Source organism: Asterias amurensis, chromosome 18 (genome assembly GCF_032118995.1).
Source record: "Asterias amurensis chromosome 18, ASM3211899v1".
Lineage (NCBI taxonomy): Eukaryota > Metazoa > Echinodermata > Asteroidea > Forcipulatida > Asteriidae > Asterias > Asterias amurensis.
In genome coordinates this window covers 13700641-13716455 of record NC_092665.1, presented here as the reverse complement: position 1 = coordinate 13716455, position 15815 = coordinate 13700641, and the positions used below count along the sequence as shown (strand labels likewise).

The window sequence follows — 15815 nt, the reverse complement described above, 5'->3', positions numbered from 1 at the left end:
GAAATTTTCGATGGGCCATTTCACAATAACCGTTTCAATGCGCTTTAATACATTAGTTGCCTGGTTGTTGGGCCAGTAACATCCCTATAATCTTTCTTAGCTAACCGGGGGGTTTCAAACCTGGGCTGCCGTGGCGCTCCAAAGGCTTTTTCATTCACAATTTCAACCTCTACCCTCGGAGGTACCCATTTATACCCCTGGGTGAAGAGAAGCAATTATAGTAGAGTATCTTGCTCAAGGAAACAAGTGTCACGACCGAGATTCGAACCCACACTCAGATGACTTAACCAACAGAACTTGAATCCTCAAGACGAGCAGAGTATACTGTTCAAAACGTCAAGACCAAACCGGCTCTTTTCAGAGCCACCACTCCCACGAAAGAGATTTTACTCGTGGTTGTACCGCAAGTTTACTATTCATTTATATTTAAAGTTTCTCTTATTCTCCACACAATGCAAAGCGTCAAACACCATTCTGAACTTGAATTCGATGCTCTTAACTACTCGGCCATGACACCCTACTACAATGTTTTTTTTTGTATTTGTCCACCTTGCAGAAATTCGGCCCATCAAAGGGTTTTAAGCCTAGGCTATGGAGCCGTGGGTTACCGGGGCAGAATGCTGAGCGAGTATGGAAGTCGTGATCGCAGGTCGGTATATCGGTAAATATAGCAGCATCTCATCTACTACTCTCAGTGTCATGTCATTCCATATTCTACGATTAAACCATATAGACCGTTACAAATTAGCCCTGCTGTGCAAGTGCTGTACGCTGCCATTGGCTGCGCCGTCATTACTGGGTCACGGCAGCGCGATGTTTTGGACACAAATACATGGAAAAATCGATGCATTTTTTACTCTTTGTGTGATTTGGGTGTCCTTTCTCACTGATTAACACAGTTTCCGTGACAGGACAGCATGACATGCCTAGAACACTGACCCTAAATATTTACTACTAAACAGAAATTTAATCCTGAAAACTGAGCAGACAATAGGTGAGTTAAGTGAGAAAGACGCAGAAACTGCACGGTGGGGTCTTATAAATGTGTTGTACAACTGCAAGGTTTTTTGACAATATTTCAGTATTCACTTCTGTTTAGTTTCAAATTATTTAGCGGGTCTGCATGGGTAATTTTCGTAATACTTTAAGGTAAGCTTTTACCATCATTGTCTTCAGACCGTGTAAGTTTTATCATGGAGGAAGGAAGAAAAGGAGTATGAACGGCCCGCCAAACTGCAGAGTAACAAAAGAAAACCCGGACAATGGTTCCTGTTTGACCAGTGGAAAAAGATAGGAGACCTGGCCGATTAGTGGTTGGGATGAAATCTTTTTGTACATAAGGCTCGGTATCGCTACTCGGCACCCACTGTTGCCTTTGTGTAAAGTTGAATCATTGGAGACAAGAATTGTTCATTTACCGTTTGTGGTGTTTACATTGAAATATCATAGCATATTTTTACATTTTTTGCGACTTTCCGGTCACTACCAATGGTTCAAAATTTGGGTATTAGCACACGAGGGTGGTTGGTATTTAATTGAATTTTTCGTTTTGGTGGCCACGAGTGGCAAATTTTTTTATCAGGTCTCCAAAAACTATTTTTTCTGTATTATATCCATACAACATACAACGCCATATTGTGCGAAGAACCAAGTGCGCACGCGCAAACTCACATGCCAGGTCGCCCATTGTTGTGTAAGGTATGTGGGTGATTACCAGGTGTCGTTAAACCACCGCGGTACCACGGGTTCGACTTTTGAAGTCCCTTCGTCCGAACTCCTTCTCTTCCTTCCTCCATGGTTGAATGTAAATCTGTGGACATTGTGTTTTGTGTCCTACAAAAAGTACCCAAATCCTTTTAAAAGGAATATTCTACATAATTTTGTCAAACTTTCCAGCAAGGAAATGTGTAGAAATCATTGAGGAAACACTTCATTCGCATACAAAGCTAAAAATATGACGATTTTGCCATGCCCTATCGTATTCAAAACATTACGCTGCCGTGAGCCAGCAATGACGGCCCAGCCACAAGGCGCGTGCAGCACTTGCGTGCTTTGAACGGTCTATACAAAAAGTCTGGTACCACGGAGATGGCTACATCATGACGCAACCAGGGCAAAGATTACCAGTCTCAGGCTGGTTCCACTGCTGATTAGTTGTGTACAACGAGAGGGAGAGAGAGTCGGGAACGGAGTACCAGCTACAGATAAGACCTTCCGGTTCTTAGATGTTCTTGACGTTGTTTGCTGATTGCATCATCCCATTCATTTCACCTTTCACGCCATTTCATTTTTCATGTCATTTTATTTCTTCCAGCCACTTTTATTTGCAAAGTTGATTTGATTTTTGCTTATATCCCTGCTTAGGAGGAGGAGGAGAAACTTTAGTCACTAGGACATGTCCGAAGCGGCACTTTCGGCTACAGCTACGGCTAGATCAGTGCGTCTGACAGTGTTAAAGAATAGGCAGCTGCGTGCGATCTAGCCGTAGCTGTAGCGGATGTCGCCTTTTTTCTGACACAGCCTTAGCTGTTTTTGTATAAGCAGTAGACACTATTAGCAATTACTCAAAATAATTATTAGCATAAAACCTTGCTTGGTAACGAGTAATGGGGAGAGGTTAATAGTATAAAGCATTGTGAGAAATGGCTCCCTCTGAAGTAATATAGTTTTTGAGAAAGAAGTAATTTCCCAGGAATTTGATTTCAAGACCTCAGAGTTAGATTTTGAGGTCTCGAAATCAAGCATCTGAAAGCACTCTGCTTCGTGTGACAGGGGTGTTTTATCTTCCATTATTATCTTGCAACTTTGACGACCGATTGAGCTCAAATTTTCACAGGTTTGTTATTTTGTGCATATAGTGAGATACACCAGTGAGAAGACTGGTCTTTGACAATTACCAATAGTGTCCATTCTCTTTAAGTTTTTTTAGTCTGGTGCTTGTTTATCTTCTTATGTAATTTCCTATTAATTATGGTGGGGGGGATTTGGATTTTGTTTAAATCAAAGGGGGTTGTTCCTTTTGCCACCCAAAACTCACTGGCGGTTTTGTGGGGTTCTTCCTCACTAAAATCCACACTGACGTGTTTGACTTAAAGGCGAGACAAGAATACTTGCACTATTTCCCTTCCTGACTAAAAACAATAAACTCTCTTGCATTATGCCCTTCTCTTTATACTTTTTTTGCTGTTTGCACCTTGTTTCTGACATTTGTTTTCAGTGAAACTAATGTCAGGAAATGCATTGCCTGGAAATGCAAATGCATTGCATTTGCCTGAAAACGAAGAAGAAAATGGCTGCATTAAAGATTTGTTGTACAGGTATAGATAAGTCTCAATAGACGCCATGTTTACGGGCAAATCGCATTTTGGCTTGTTGGCGCGTCAAGCGCTCAGTTTGTTAATGCAACCCTGCTCTTTACTAACCAATCTGACGACGAGTTTGGTGAAATCTACGCGTGCTGCACGCCGTTCTCGCGCAAAACGCAAGGCTGTGTGTTTCAAATTGCCCGTAAAGATGGCCGTTTTACGGGGGAACTATCTATGGTACATTTTCTGCATGGTCTGTTTTATACATATGTGGTGTGCATGAAATTTCGTTTGGCATGGATTTTTTATTTTTTTTTCAGTTTCCTGCATGGGACTGTGGCATGGGACTGTGGCATGGGACTGTGGCCATGAAAATGCTTAGCAAACACATGTGACAAGGGCCCTATTTTACAGCTCTGCTTATCACCAAATTCTTGTCTTATGGTCTCCTTTCGTTTTTTATGGGGCAAGCATTGTAATGCCTAGTAATGAAGTGAACATTCCCTGCTAACCTGTGAAATATGCTTTCCTTGATGCAAGGGCAGATTCCCTGCTTCTGTAAGCGCAGATTCTTTGTTTATGGTATGAACAGAGCCATGAAATTGGGCTGTTGGCCCAACTTCAAAAAGCTATTCATCAAGAAAGAAATGATGCCTTTCTGCTTAGCAAACTTAAGCAGTGAACCAGTCACAATTGTTAAAACATAACTTGTTATTTTGGCTGGTAACTTGTTCGCTTTATCATTAGGTGGTGATACATTTAAAAGCAAGACTCCTTTGCTCAAATTTATTCATACATGCTGCTTTTATTCTTTCTGGAGTCTTTGAAACTAAACTAAAATACTTCATTAGCGAGTAACGCAAAACCTCTTTATAATAGGTGCATCAGTTTCAACACGACCCTAAAATAGTCAGAACAGCACAAGGGTCAAACAAGTTCTGTGTCTTTGGCTGCCAAAAATGTGTGCAAAAGAAGTTAACATTCTAGTCAATACTTAAGGCTCAATGTAACTTTTTGTACAGCATGCCTTGTTGATCTTGCTTCTGAAAGCAAGGCAAAATGCAACCTTTCTGCAGCTACAATACTAACCTGATTGCGTCGAGTTTGTGTTTTTCTAAAGAATTTTTTATCCTAAAACTGCATTGAACTTTTTGTACAGCATGCCTTGTTGATCTTGTTTCTAAAAACAAGGCAAAATGCAACCGTTCTGCAGCTGCAATACTAACTTGATTGCGTCGAGTTTGTGTTTTTCTAAAGAAAAAGTTTTCCCCAAACTGCATTGATCTTTTTCCTTGCATGATAAACAAAAAGTCTGTTGCTGCATTGTATGATTCTTGTGTCTTGTACTTTGAGTCTTGTAACGTACAACATAAGATTGTTCTCTTTTTGTAAAACTCGATTTAAGCCAGGTTAATACTTCCCGCGAATGCGAATGCAAAGTAAAAATGTTGGCGTCGCGTGGCTGCCCTCGCAAATGTTTTGCAGGAGTTTAAACACAGCTCACCCGTTGCGATTCTATGTCGTCAATATTTGTTTCCCGTTCGCATGAAGTATGAACTGGGCTTATAAAGGCAGTGGCTATGGCTGCGGCTTTAGTTGCCAATGTGGCTTTAAAGCATAGACAATTCTCTGACTGGAAAGTAAAGGCAGAAAAGTCTGAGCTTTTGAAGTCGCAAGAAAATATATCTCAATGTAGAAAAGAATTCCTTTTCTACTTCGGTTGAAAACGATGATTTTTAGTGATTGAAACAGCGAAACCAGGTTGGCATTAAACTTGACTTATTTTTCTTCAAGTTGAATTATTTTGTTGTGGTGGTGTTGGCTCGTTTGGCTGCCTACCACTTAGAAGACACTGATCTAGCCGTAGCCACTCACAAATTAATCGGTTTCAAAACGGCCTAGCTTTTCCGATTTGTGGTTTCTAAAGCTTTGCGTGGTTCCTTTTTTCATACCTAGGTTGAGGGCGCTGCGGGGGTCGCTCAGAGGTCACAAGCCGATGGAATCTATCAAGGAGAACGGGGACACGATCACCAACAGGAATGTCTCCTTCAACATTAAGGTCATTCAAGAACGCAAGCAGCAGGCTGTCCAGAAAAGGTGAGAAGCAGAGTTTGTATAATTGGTATTATGGTATATTTTATTAAAGGAACACAAGTTGCCTTGGATCGGCTGAGTTGGTCAATGAAAACATGTTTGAAAATCGTTTGTTCTAAAATGTATTGTTAAAAAGATTTTTCAAAAGTAGAATGAAATGATCCACACAAATTTTCCTTGAAACTGCGTGGTTTTCCTTTTATTTTGCAACTTAACACGGCCAGCCACAAAATGGCGTGCTGTGTATGTATAAGGTAACCTTTAACCTTTGACCTTATACCTTTGACCTTTAACCCCTGAACTTTGCAGAACTGCCAAAGAGGAAGAGCTGAGAGAGAACCATCCCTATTTTGACACGCCTCTTTTCGCAGTGGGGCGGGAGAGCCGAGTTCGGAAAATCTGCAATGCCATCGTGTATGCGAGATACAATGCGTGAGTTTTATAGCTTCAATTTACAAACATCTATAATAAGGGAACTTTTTTTTTTTTTTTTGGTGAGAATGAACTTATCCTGTAGTTTTCAGTAACGGTAAGCACACTATACAACCGGTCTGTAAAAATAATATCAGTCATGGTACTTTGGGCTTAAACAAAGACAAAATTTACTAGAGTGGGACTCCCAAGTTGCCCAACACTGGCAAGCAGTTGTGCGATGACACGAAATGATGATGATGATGAATATACCTCTTAAAAGTGCATCCTTGTTTCAAACTATTTGTTCATAAATTACTCTACACCCACTGGTGTTTCTCAAACCATGGTGTTTCTGATCAGCAGAGTGTGGGTTCGAATCCCCAGCCATGACACTTGTGTCCTTTAGCAAGATACATGTACTTAACCATTGCTTCGTCCTTCGGATGGGACGTAAAGCTGTTGGTCCCATGTGTTGTGTAACACATGGAAAAGAACCCAGTGCACTTATCGAAAAGAGAAGGGGGTTCGCCCTGGTGTTCCTGGCTGTGGCTGCTAACTGCGCCGTAGCACCTTGTAAACCCTTATAAGGTGCTACATAGATGGGTCTCAGAATCCATCACTGCAATAACCTTTCTGAGAGTTTGTGTATACTCGGCGCCTTGAGTACCTTGTTTGGTAGATACGTGCACTATATAAGACTTCAATATTTTTATTATTATTTTTATTGTCTCTCTTTCCTCGCAGGACTCTGACGGATGAATCCGGTATGGCCATCAAACGAAGATACCAAGGATTCTAGTAAGTTTCTTAAAGACACTGGACACTATTGGTAATTGTCAAATATCAGTCTTCTCACTTGGTGTATCTCAACATATGCATAAAATAACAAACCTGTAAAAATTTGAGCTCAAATTGGTCGTCGAAGTTGCGAGACAACTATTAAAGAAAAAACACCGCATCACCCGAAGTTGTGTGCTTTCAGATGCTTGATTTCGAGACCTCAAAATATAAATCTGAGTTCTCGCATACAAATTCTTGGAAAATTACTTCTTTCTTGAAAACCACGTTGCTTCAGAGGGAGCCGTTTCTTACAATGTTTTTTACTATCAACCTCTCCTCATTACTCGTTACCAAGTAATGTTTTACGCTAATAATTATTTTGAGTAATTACCGATAGTGTCCACAGCCTTTAAATCATTGTCATTCAAAATGTGTCATCGTGTTGATCTCCGTCTCTCTGCAGTGATTTCTTAGCCATGGTGACCTACTTGACGTGGTTCTCTATAGTCTTCACCGTAGCGGCCTGCATCTCTATGATGTTTGAGGATGCCAGCTGTAGCGTCATGGTCAAGACACCCCTTCAGGTCTCCGAGTATGTCTTCGTCATCTTCATGAGTCTCGAGATTGTCTTAAAGGTATTTTACTACTTAGATCTTTAATACCGTAAACCTACATGTACAGTTTAACTAGTTGTGGTCTTTATCCCCAATTCAAATTTAACATCAACTACAAACAGATTTGATCCTTGCTTTTATGCTAAGCTAAGTTATTATAATTTTGTGTGTATTGGGAGAAAGTGCACACCGCTTTGTAACTTTTTTAAAAGGCGCTTTGTAAATATTTGTTATTATTACTTGTCTGTTGTAGGTTTTGGCAGATGGGTTGTTCTTCACACCCAAGGCTTTGATCCGCGACATCGGTGGTGTCCTCGACGTCTTCATCTACTTTGTCAGCTTGGTGTTCATATGCTGGTTGCCTCGTAATATACCACCAAACTCTCTGGCTCACGTGAGTTCTAGATTTGGATCTGGATTTATACTCCAGCAGCCGTGGTTTTGCGTGGTTTTCCTTTTACTTTGTTAACTGACAATTAACACTGAAACTAACAATTATGGGAGTCAAAAATTTGACTCCCATAAATGGCCGACCGTGTTAGTCGACGAGGTAAAAGGAAAACCGTGCAATTTGGAGGCATGTTTGTGTGGATCATTGTATTCTGCTTTTACATCTTTCTACCTGTATGCATTTTATAAAAAACGGTTACAAATGCTTTTTAAAGACCAACTCGACCGATCCAAGGCATGTGTTCCTTTAAATAATTCAATGTAAACACACCAACTCGATGAAAAACATGTTAACTTTCCAAGTATCTGATTCCAAACTCAGGAATCCCTAAATTGAGCTTTTCCCTGGGGTCGATTTCACAAAGAGTTAGGACTAGTCCTAACTTAGGACTAATCCTAAGAGATATCAAAAACGTACAGCTAGTCCTAAGTTAGGACTAGTAACTCGTCCTAACTCGAGATAAGACTAGTGTTAACTGTTTGTGAAATCCACCCCAAATGCTCTATTGATTTTTTTTTAAATTTTTTTCCTGTCAGATATTTATGATTCTGCGCTGTTTCCGTCCTCTGCGCATATTTACCCTTGTGCCCCACCTACGCAAGATGGTGTATGAGGTATTGCGCGGTATCAAAGAGATGATGTTGGTCTCCATACTCCTCTTTGCGCTCATGTTCATTTTCGCCAGTTACGGAGTTCAGATCTTCGCTACGAAGCTGGCCAAGTGTAATGATGCAAGCATCACGAGTAAGGTGAGTGAAGACCAGAGCCCAATTTCATAGAGCTGCTTAAGCACAAAATTTTGCTTAAGCAAAAAAGTCCTCGCTTAAAAATAAATGATGTAACAATGCAAATCAATTGTGAATGTGCAAGCGGGTCGCCTTGTTTTCTTGCTAACCTGTATTAAAAAGATGTTGAACACTTGAGTAAAATTTGATATTATAGTTCACACCAAAGTATTGCTTACTGCTAAGCAGCACTATTAAATTGGCCTCTGTCGTTAGCTGGGACAGTTTATCTGTTCTGATTGGCCATTAAGAGAAAATTTCACAAACCCGCAAATTTTTCCAGATTCATTTTTCACCCTGAAAAGTGTCACAAAATTTTGTTTGAGATTTTCACTTTTTTTTCCCACCTTTTTTATCTGTCTAAAATCTACTCCGCAGTAGTAGAATGCGGCAAGACAGTTCTTTTAAGAACAAACTTTACCTGGCAAGTAGATATACACACAGTGTTACCACAAACCAAATGTTATATATTGATACCTCATCATCATGCAATGCCTCAAATAAAATATTTTTACAATTTTTCCTGCCCTTTTGTATCTGTCGACGGTTTTGTAGGATCTGTGTGTGGGTCACTTCATCCAGAATGTCAGCGTGGTAAAGTTTCGCACTTCACCCAAGAACGAGAGTCAGCCTGGTTTCATGGTACCTAGAGTCTGGTAAACATTAACAATTGTCTCTTAAAGGCTCTGGACACTATTGGTTATTACTCCAAATAATTGTTGGCAAAAAAGCGTACATGGCAGCAAGCAATGGAGAGTTTTTGATAGTATTTACAATGTACATGTAAGGGCTCCGTTTGAAACAAAACAGTTTTCAAGAAAGAAGAAATTTCATATTTGAGTTGATCTCAAGACCTCAGTTAAAGCAAGTTGATACTATAACCATGAGTTAAACCGACTTTAGTACCGTGTCTGAACGACCTCTTTGTCTCTCCACCAGGGCCAACCCACGTAACTTTGACTTTGACAACCTGGCCAATGCCTTACTTGCGCTGTTTGAAGTTCTCTCTCTAGAAGGTTGGCTGGAAGTCCGAGATATCGTCCTAAAAGAAGTTCATTGGGTAAGAACAAAGTCAAACTCAAAATGTTGAGACCAGCAAAAAAATTAGATCTTGTCTTTAAGCATACTTGAACCCTTGATTTTGATTGGTGGATCCACAGCAAAAAGAGTGTGTGTTTTAACCCATGTTGTACAACACCATAGAATTAGAACCTGGAGACAGCTGAGCTCGGCCACCCTCTGTGTCGTCTGTTGACGCAGGGTAGGGATGGCGCCCGATACGCGCGTATGGCAAAATTATTATCGTGTGAGGCGCATGTATGACAAAATGAGCATCACGTGACGTGCGTGGTTGGCAAGATGTCGGCGCACATAGACCGTTTCTAGTGTGTTCAATGGTCAATGAAAAGCAGCAATTGGAAAAGGTGGGTTGTGAGGGCCTCTTTGAAATTATGAATCGAGGACAAATACGGATATTAAGAGGGCAGATTGTTCCAAAGTAGCGGACCAGCATGAGAAAAAGGCCCTGTCGCCCCAATTGCTGCGGGTTTGGGGAACAACCAGTAACGAAGAAGTGGATGATCTACATGTATAAGACATCTTGAAGGCTTGTATTGGGTAATTAATTGACAATTATCTCTTTCGATTACCACAGTCGCATGGTGTATACATCCACATCTTTGTCTTCATTGGCTGCATGATCGGTCTCACCCTGTTTGTGGGCGTGGTCATCACAAACTACTTTGAGAGTAAGGTAAGAGAATCGGTCAACCCATTTCACGTTTTCAGCGTATGCGAAGTTACCATTTTTCATGACAGGTACGTACGTGCATGCAGATGTCATACGTGAGCATTCAATTAGCCCAAAGTGGCGACATCACCCAGAAACAAAACTAATTTTTTTGCGTTCACGTTCATTTGCTCGCGCAACATGCAGCTAAACCTTGCTATTATTCAAATCTTCTTTTGCAAATGGGAACTATTTGAATGATTGACGCGAATTTGTTATGCGAGAAACAGTTTATCACTTCATTAAAAAGAAATAATTGGGTTCCAACTCCCAGAGTTTTAAAGAAATGCACAGGTATAGACCATGTGAGCTTTGTTAACAATAGGTGTGACCTTGTACATTCTTTGAGTATTCTGGCAGGCACAATACTGCACAGGTCATATGGGAAACTTGACGTTTTGTGTCTCAATTTTCAGATAACTCCAAGAATTATGAAAGTAATAGCTGGACAAGTTTTGAGATGTGCCCCCTTTCATCCCATGAAAAGTTGATAAGAATTAGACAGTGCAATCTCCATAAAATGTAAGACTTTATGTTCATACGGCTGTGTACAAATAGTGCCTGCAGGAAGTCCGGGCTCTGTGGCTCTTTTGTAAAAGTGATGTCACAGGTCACATCGTCTATACACGGAGACAGTTTCTGAAAGGATCTGCTCGGTTTGCGACGAGGACATTTTTTTTCTTCGTATTCTTGAGATATTTTTTTATGTTTTTGTTTCAGGGTACATCGTTGTTGACTATTGACCAGAGGAGATGGCAGGACTTGAAGGGCAGGCTCTCCCTGGCCCAACCTCTTCATCTGCCTCCAAGACCAGGTAGAAAAACCCCTGTAGTGTGGCGTGGCGCAGGCCTGGAATTTTACTTTTGTTGAAATGAGCAATTCAAAAGGACACTTAATCTTAGAGTCGATGGCAAACTTTTTAAGGGGCACCAAGGATAAGACCAGAGGCAACAAAGACCATGGCCTCTATAGCATGCACGTAATATTTTTTTTTTTTTTTTTTTTTTTTTTTTTATTATTATTTTTTTTTATGCAAGTCGCCAGACACACAAGGCCTGAAGGCCACACCAAGGTGGGGGCTATGATTATTTTTGTCCAGAGGCCGCTGCCACCTACTCGTGGGGCTGAAACGGGGTTACCCCTTTTACAGTCCATACGGATGTAGGCTTGGGTTTTGTCAGTCCGAAGCCTGGCCGGTAGAGCAGAAAGCACTACCTCCCCAAGTTTATTGGTGTCGTTGCCAAGCTCGCATGCTTTCAGGCTTTGCGATCACTGTTCATGGTTTTTTTTTTACATCCCTGAAATATATACGCTGTCTTCTCTTGTAATAAATGGGCAATTGTTGTGGCGTGTCGTGGCCGAGTGGTCTCTGTGACCGGACCAAAGCTTTGGTGTTGCCAGCAGCAGAATGTGGGTTCGAGTCATGGTCACTTCACTTGTACCGTTGAGCAAGGAACTTTACCATAATTGCTTCAGTGAAAAAAGTTGGAAAGTTAGTGCATTCTGCTCTGCTGGCGGGGCTTTAGGATGATACCCATGCCTTCGACATTGTGTTTCATTCGTAGGAGTAGGTGACAACATGCCCCTGGTGGCAGTTGATTTGGGTCGATAGCCCAAATCAGTTAAGTATACATGTAGCGTGTCATGGCCGAGCGGTTAAGAGCACCGGATTCAAGCTCGTGTTTGATCAGCAGAGTGTGGGTTCGAATCCCGGCCGTGACACTTGCTACGTAAAATTGGGGAGGTAGTGCTTTCTGCTCTACTGGCCAGGCTTCGGACTGATGATACCCAAGCCTACATGTACATCCGTATAGACTGTAAAAGGGGTAACCCTGTTTCAGCCCTACGAGTAGGTTGCAAAGGCCTCTGAAATAAAATAATTGTAGCCCACACCTTGGAGTGGCCTTCCGGCCTTGCCGTCTGGTCTTGTGGTGTTAGGCAATTGAAAAAAAAAAAAAAAAACCTTTTTGATTGAAATTGTGCACATAATTTGTTGATTTTTTTCCTCCTGTTGTTGTCATTGTTTTTTGTGTCATTGTTTTAAAAAATTTTAACAGAAAGGGTTCTAGTCTAATTTCTTGTTGTCCCATCTTTCCACACTTCCTCCTTTTACATGTAGATCACTCCATATTCAGGGCTCGTATGTATGACGTAACTCAACACAAGTTCTTCAAGCGCTTTATTGCTTGCCTGGTACTCATCAATTTCTTCCTGCTGTCATATCGGGTGAGTGGCTTATTTACATAGAGTTATATATTAGAACTAGAGGGCGCACTGGCCTAGTTATGCGGCCTGCCGTGCGCTCATGGGGCTATTTTGTAGGTTGAAAAAACAACATCTCATAGCGACTATTTCTCATACACACACACCGAAGCGTAGGCCTACTTCATATTTAAAGTGCGTACAACGCTCATCTTACAAAATGGCGCGCGTGTCTCCTTGCAATCCTGTCGTGTTTTCTGCACGCAGCATCACCAGGTCGCCCTCTAGTTCCTATCATAACTCTATGCTCATGTTCCGCAGGGCACCAGTGACAGACGAGCACCAAGTTCACCTCGGGCCAGTTACACAATGCAATAGACCTTGTGCATAAGCGTCATCCAGCCACCATCTTTGATGGGAAAAACGATGTAGAAACAATCAAAACGCACAGATTAGTACGCGCGGCGCACAGTGCTGGCCAATGAACAACTGCTTTTTTACCTCTAGGTGAGGGCGCCCTACTGGTATGACATGAGCATAAGGACTGTAAAATTCATCTCAATACAAATTGTCTGGAACTGCTTTAGCGAAAAATATTTCTAAATGTTTTTCTGCTAAGCAGAAATGATCAGCTTACCAGCCACAAATTTTGCATGTGACATGGTAGATGGGCTGGTAACCTTATTCCGGTAAGCAACATTTTACCCTGCTTAGTTACTTTTTGTTCTGAAGCAGCTCTATGAAATTAGGCCCTTGGTACATTGACCCTCCAGTGAGTTTAAGAAACAAAAAATAGAAAGAAAAATTTCTTTTTTTATACTTAATTTTTATTTATTAAAATTGCTTCCACCAGTGGGTAGAATCGGACAACAAAGACGCAGCGCAGGCTTTGGCCAACGTCTCGGTCTTACTGACGAATATGTTTGTCCTGGAGGTCATCCTGAAATGTATCTCGCTGAGTCCTATCGGCTACTGGCACAGCCGCCGGAATCGTTATGATCTCTTTGTCACCGTCATGGGTGTGGTGTGGGTCGCTGTCTACCTCTCCAATCAGGTGAGTGGCATAATGATTTTTCTCACGGTCAACCTTCCTTCCATTTGACCATTTAAGGTTCTCCTGGTTTTGAGTGCCAAGTCAAGTATACCAATGTGGTGAATCTATCTACACAGTACACAGTCAACCCTCCTACTGTGTGACCATTTAAGATTCTCCTTGTTTTGAGTGCTAAGTCAAGTGTACCAAAGTGGTGAATCTATCTACACAGTACACAGTCAACCCGCCTACCGTTTGACCATTTAAGATTCTCCTGGTTTTGAGTGCAAAGTCAAGTGTATCAATGTGGTGAATCTATCTACACAGTACACTGTCAACCCTACTACTGTTTAACCATTTAAGTTCCTGGTTTTAACAGCTTAGTCAAGTGTATCAATGTGAGTCGACCCTCCTTCTATGTGACCATTTAAGCTCCTTCAGGTTTTTAACCAACTACTCGACTACGCAATCAGTAGTTGCGACTACGATATTAGTTGCAATCATCCAAGGCTTTTTAATATCCAACCACTTGTATCATAGACGGAAGAGGGTAGTGAAAAACTGTCATCAATAATGCACTAGTTCATTAATCGCGATGGCGCCCTTTTCATTCCTTTTAACAAATGCATGTTACAACCTTGTTCCCAATGTCTTTTAGTTGTTCTGATCCTCTCTAGACCCGGATTATTGTTTGCATGTACAAAGTGTGTGATCTTGTTTTGTGCCAGGGGTCTACTGTAGTATGTTTAGTAGCTGTGGTGGAAACATAGTCAGCACTAAGAGTCTTAGTTATTTTCAAAATTCACTTTTTATAAATAAAAAAATACATACATATAATATTAACAAACGAAGAAGATAAACTTCCCATCTGGCCAAGCTGGCATAATTCAATGCCAGTCATTGGTACTGAATAAACTACAAAGCTGTTTGTTCAAACCAGGAAATGCCATTGGAAATTACTGGTGTAATATTGAAAAAAGTTGGGGTGTGTGGGTGGGTAAAAAGAGGGGAAACAATTCAATTTTGTTTAATATTGTCTATTCTGAATGGCCCCATACTACTTTTTTTTATTCATCTTGCATGTGATTTCAGAACCCATTTGTAGTCCCCTGAGTTCTCCCCAGTGTTCCTAGTCAGTATTTGACCCCCAGGGAAACGATCGACGACCTGACCGGTCTGAGGTGACCTTTGGACCCGACTGCTTTCTCTGCATGAGTTGTAGTGGAACTTTGGTGTCATGTAGTGAGTTTTTCCTTTTGTTTTATTGTATTGTGTGAAATACGAACGGTTCACAATATAGTGTGCCGATTTACAGTCGAGCCAGGAGAGGCTGCTTTTCCCTAATTAGCGATAGACTTCAAAGGAACATCAACTCCTCGCAAATTAGGGCCTGAGAAGATTTTGGCTTAGCCTCATGAAACATAGGCTTAAGTTGGTAAATACTATTAAAAAAAATTATGCTGAGGCTAGAGATGAGGTTGGTACCCGCTTGGTACCCACTGTCACCTCGCTTGGTACCCACTGTCATATCATGAGGTACCTACTGTCACCTTGCATGGTACCCACTGTCACGTCGCTTAGTATCCGCTATCACCTCGCTTGGTACCCACTGTCGCCTCGCACCTCACTTGGTACCCACTGTCGCCTCGCTTGGAACCTACTGTAACCTCGCTTGGTACCTGCTGTCACCGCTGTGATATGGTTTGAATAAATTTTCACCCAGAAACATTCAAAGCAGAAAATTTGCTTAGAATGTTGCAATAAATCATTTACACAATGTTGATGAAAACCATACCTCAAACAGGAGGCAATGCGCTCTGCATGACGACTAAAAAACGTTGGTGTGTTTTTCCATTATAAACTTATACACTGCGAACAACAGCCTCTGCTGGGATACTGGGAACACTGTATTGTCTATCGTCCTATTGTTGGAATTGTTACTTATTGTTGGAATTATTTTGTTATAGTGCATGATCACTGTCTAAGAACATGTACATGTAGCTACCGGGGCATAATTTTATGGTTTTGCTTACGGCCAAATTCTGCACTTATGATCACCATTCTCGGCTTACTGTGCAAGCGCCCAGATTCTGTGCTAGCTGTGTTAGCGAAGAATGCCTAGTAACTTGGGGTTTGTATGGCACCAGCAAAAACTCTGTGCTTACCCGTGAAATTCACTTGATGTAAGCATGGAATTCCTAGCTGCAGATTCTTTCCTTACGGTAAGCAGAGCCATGAATCTAGGCCAAGTTAGCAAATCACTTATGATTGCATGCTTTTGCATAAATCTGCAAACAAACGGTTAACATTTCCAAGTGAAAAAAACCTTGAGGTAATACTGGGTAAAT

General features: G+C 41.3%; 1 protein-coding gene across 11 annotated transcripts in view; it reads left to right on the top strand.

Annotated features, from left to right (window-relative positions):
* The window catches only part of LOC139950413 (sodium leak channel NALCN-like), a 54061-nt gene that overhangs the window by 25892 nt on the left and 12354 nt on the right, over window positions 1–15815 (top strand). For 9 of the 11 annotated variants that reach the window (XM_071949080.1, XM_071949083.1, XM_071949082.1 and 6 more), the window contains 13 exons: window positions 557–661; window positions 5262–5402; window positions 5709–5831; window positions 6558–6611; window positions 7057–7228; window positions 7461–7601; window positions 8195–8407; window positions 8999–9099; window positions 9383–9503; window positions 10098–10196; window positions 10953–11046; window positions 12352–12458; window positions 13288–13488. In XM_071949080.1, coding sequence (XP_071805181.1) covers window positions 557–661; window positions 5262–5402; window positions 5709–5831; window positions 6558–6611; window positions 7057–7228; window positions 7461–7601; window positions 8195–8407; window positions 8999–9099; window positions 9383–9503; window positions 10098–10196; window positions 10953–11046; window positions 12352–12458; window positions 13288–13488 — 1672 coding nt within the window. The remainder of the gene's footprint in view (window positions 1–556; window positions 662–5261; window positions 5403–5708; window positions 5832–6557; window positions 6612–7056; window positions 7229–7460; window positions 7602–8194; window positions 8408–8998; window positions 9100–9382; window positions 9504–10097; window positions 10197–10952; window positions 11047–12351; window positions 12459–13287; window positions 13489–15815) is intronic. The other 2 variants (XM_071949079.1, XM_071949074.1) reach the window with 1 other exon arrangement.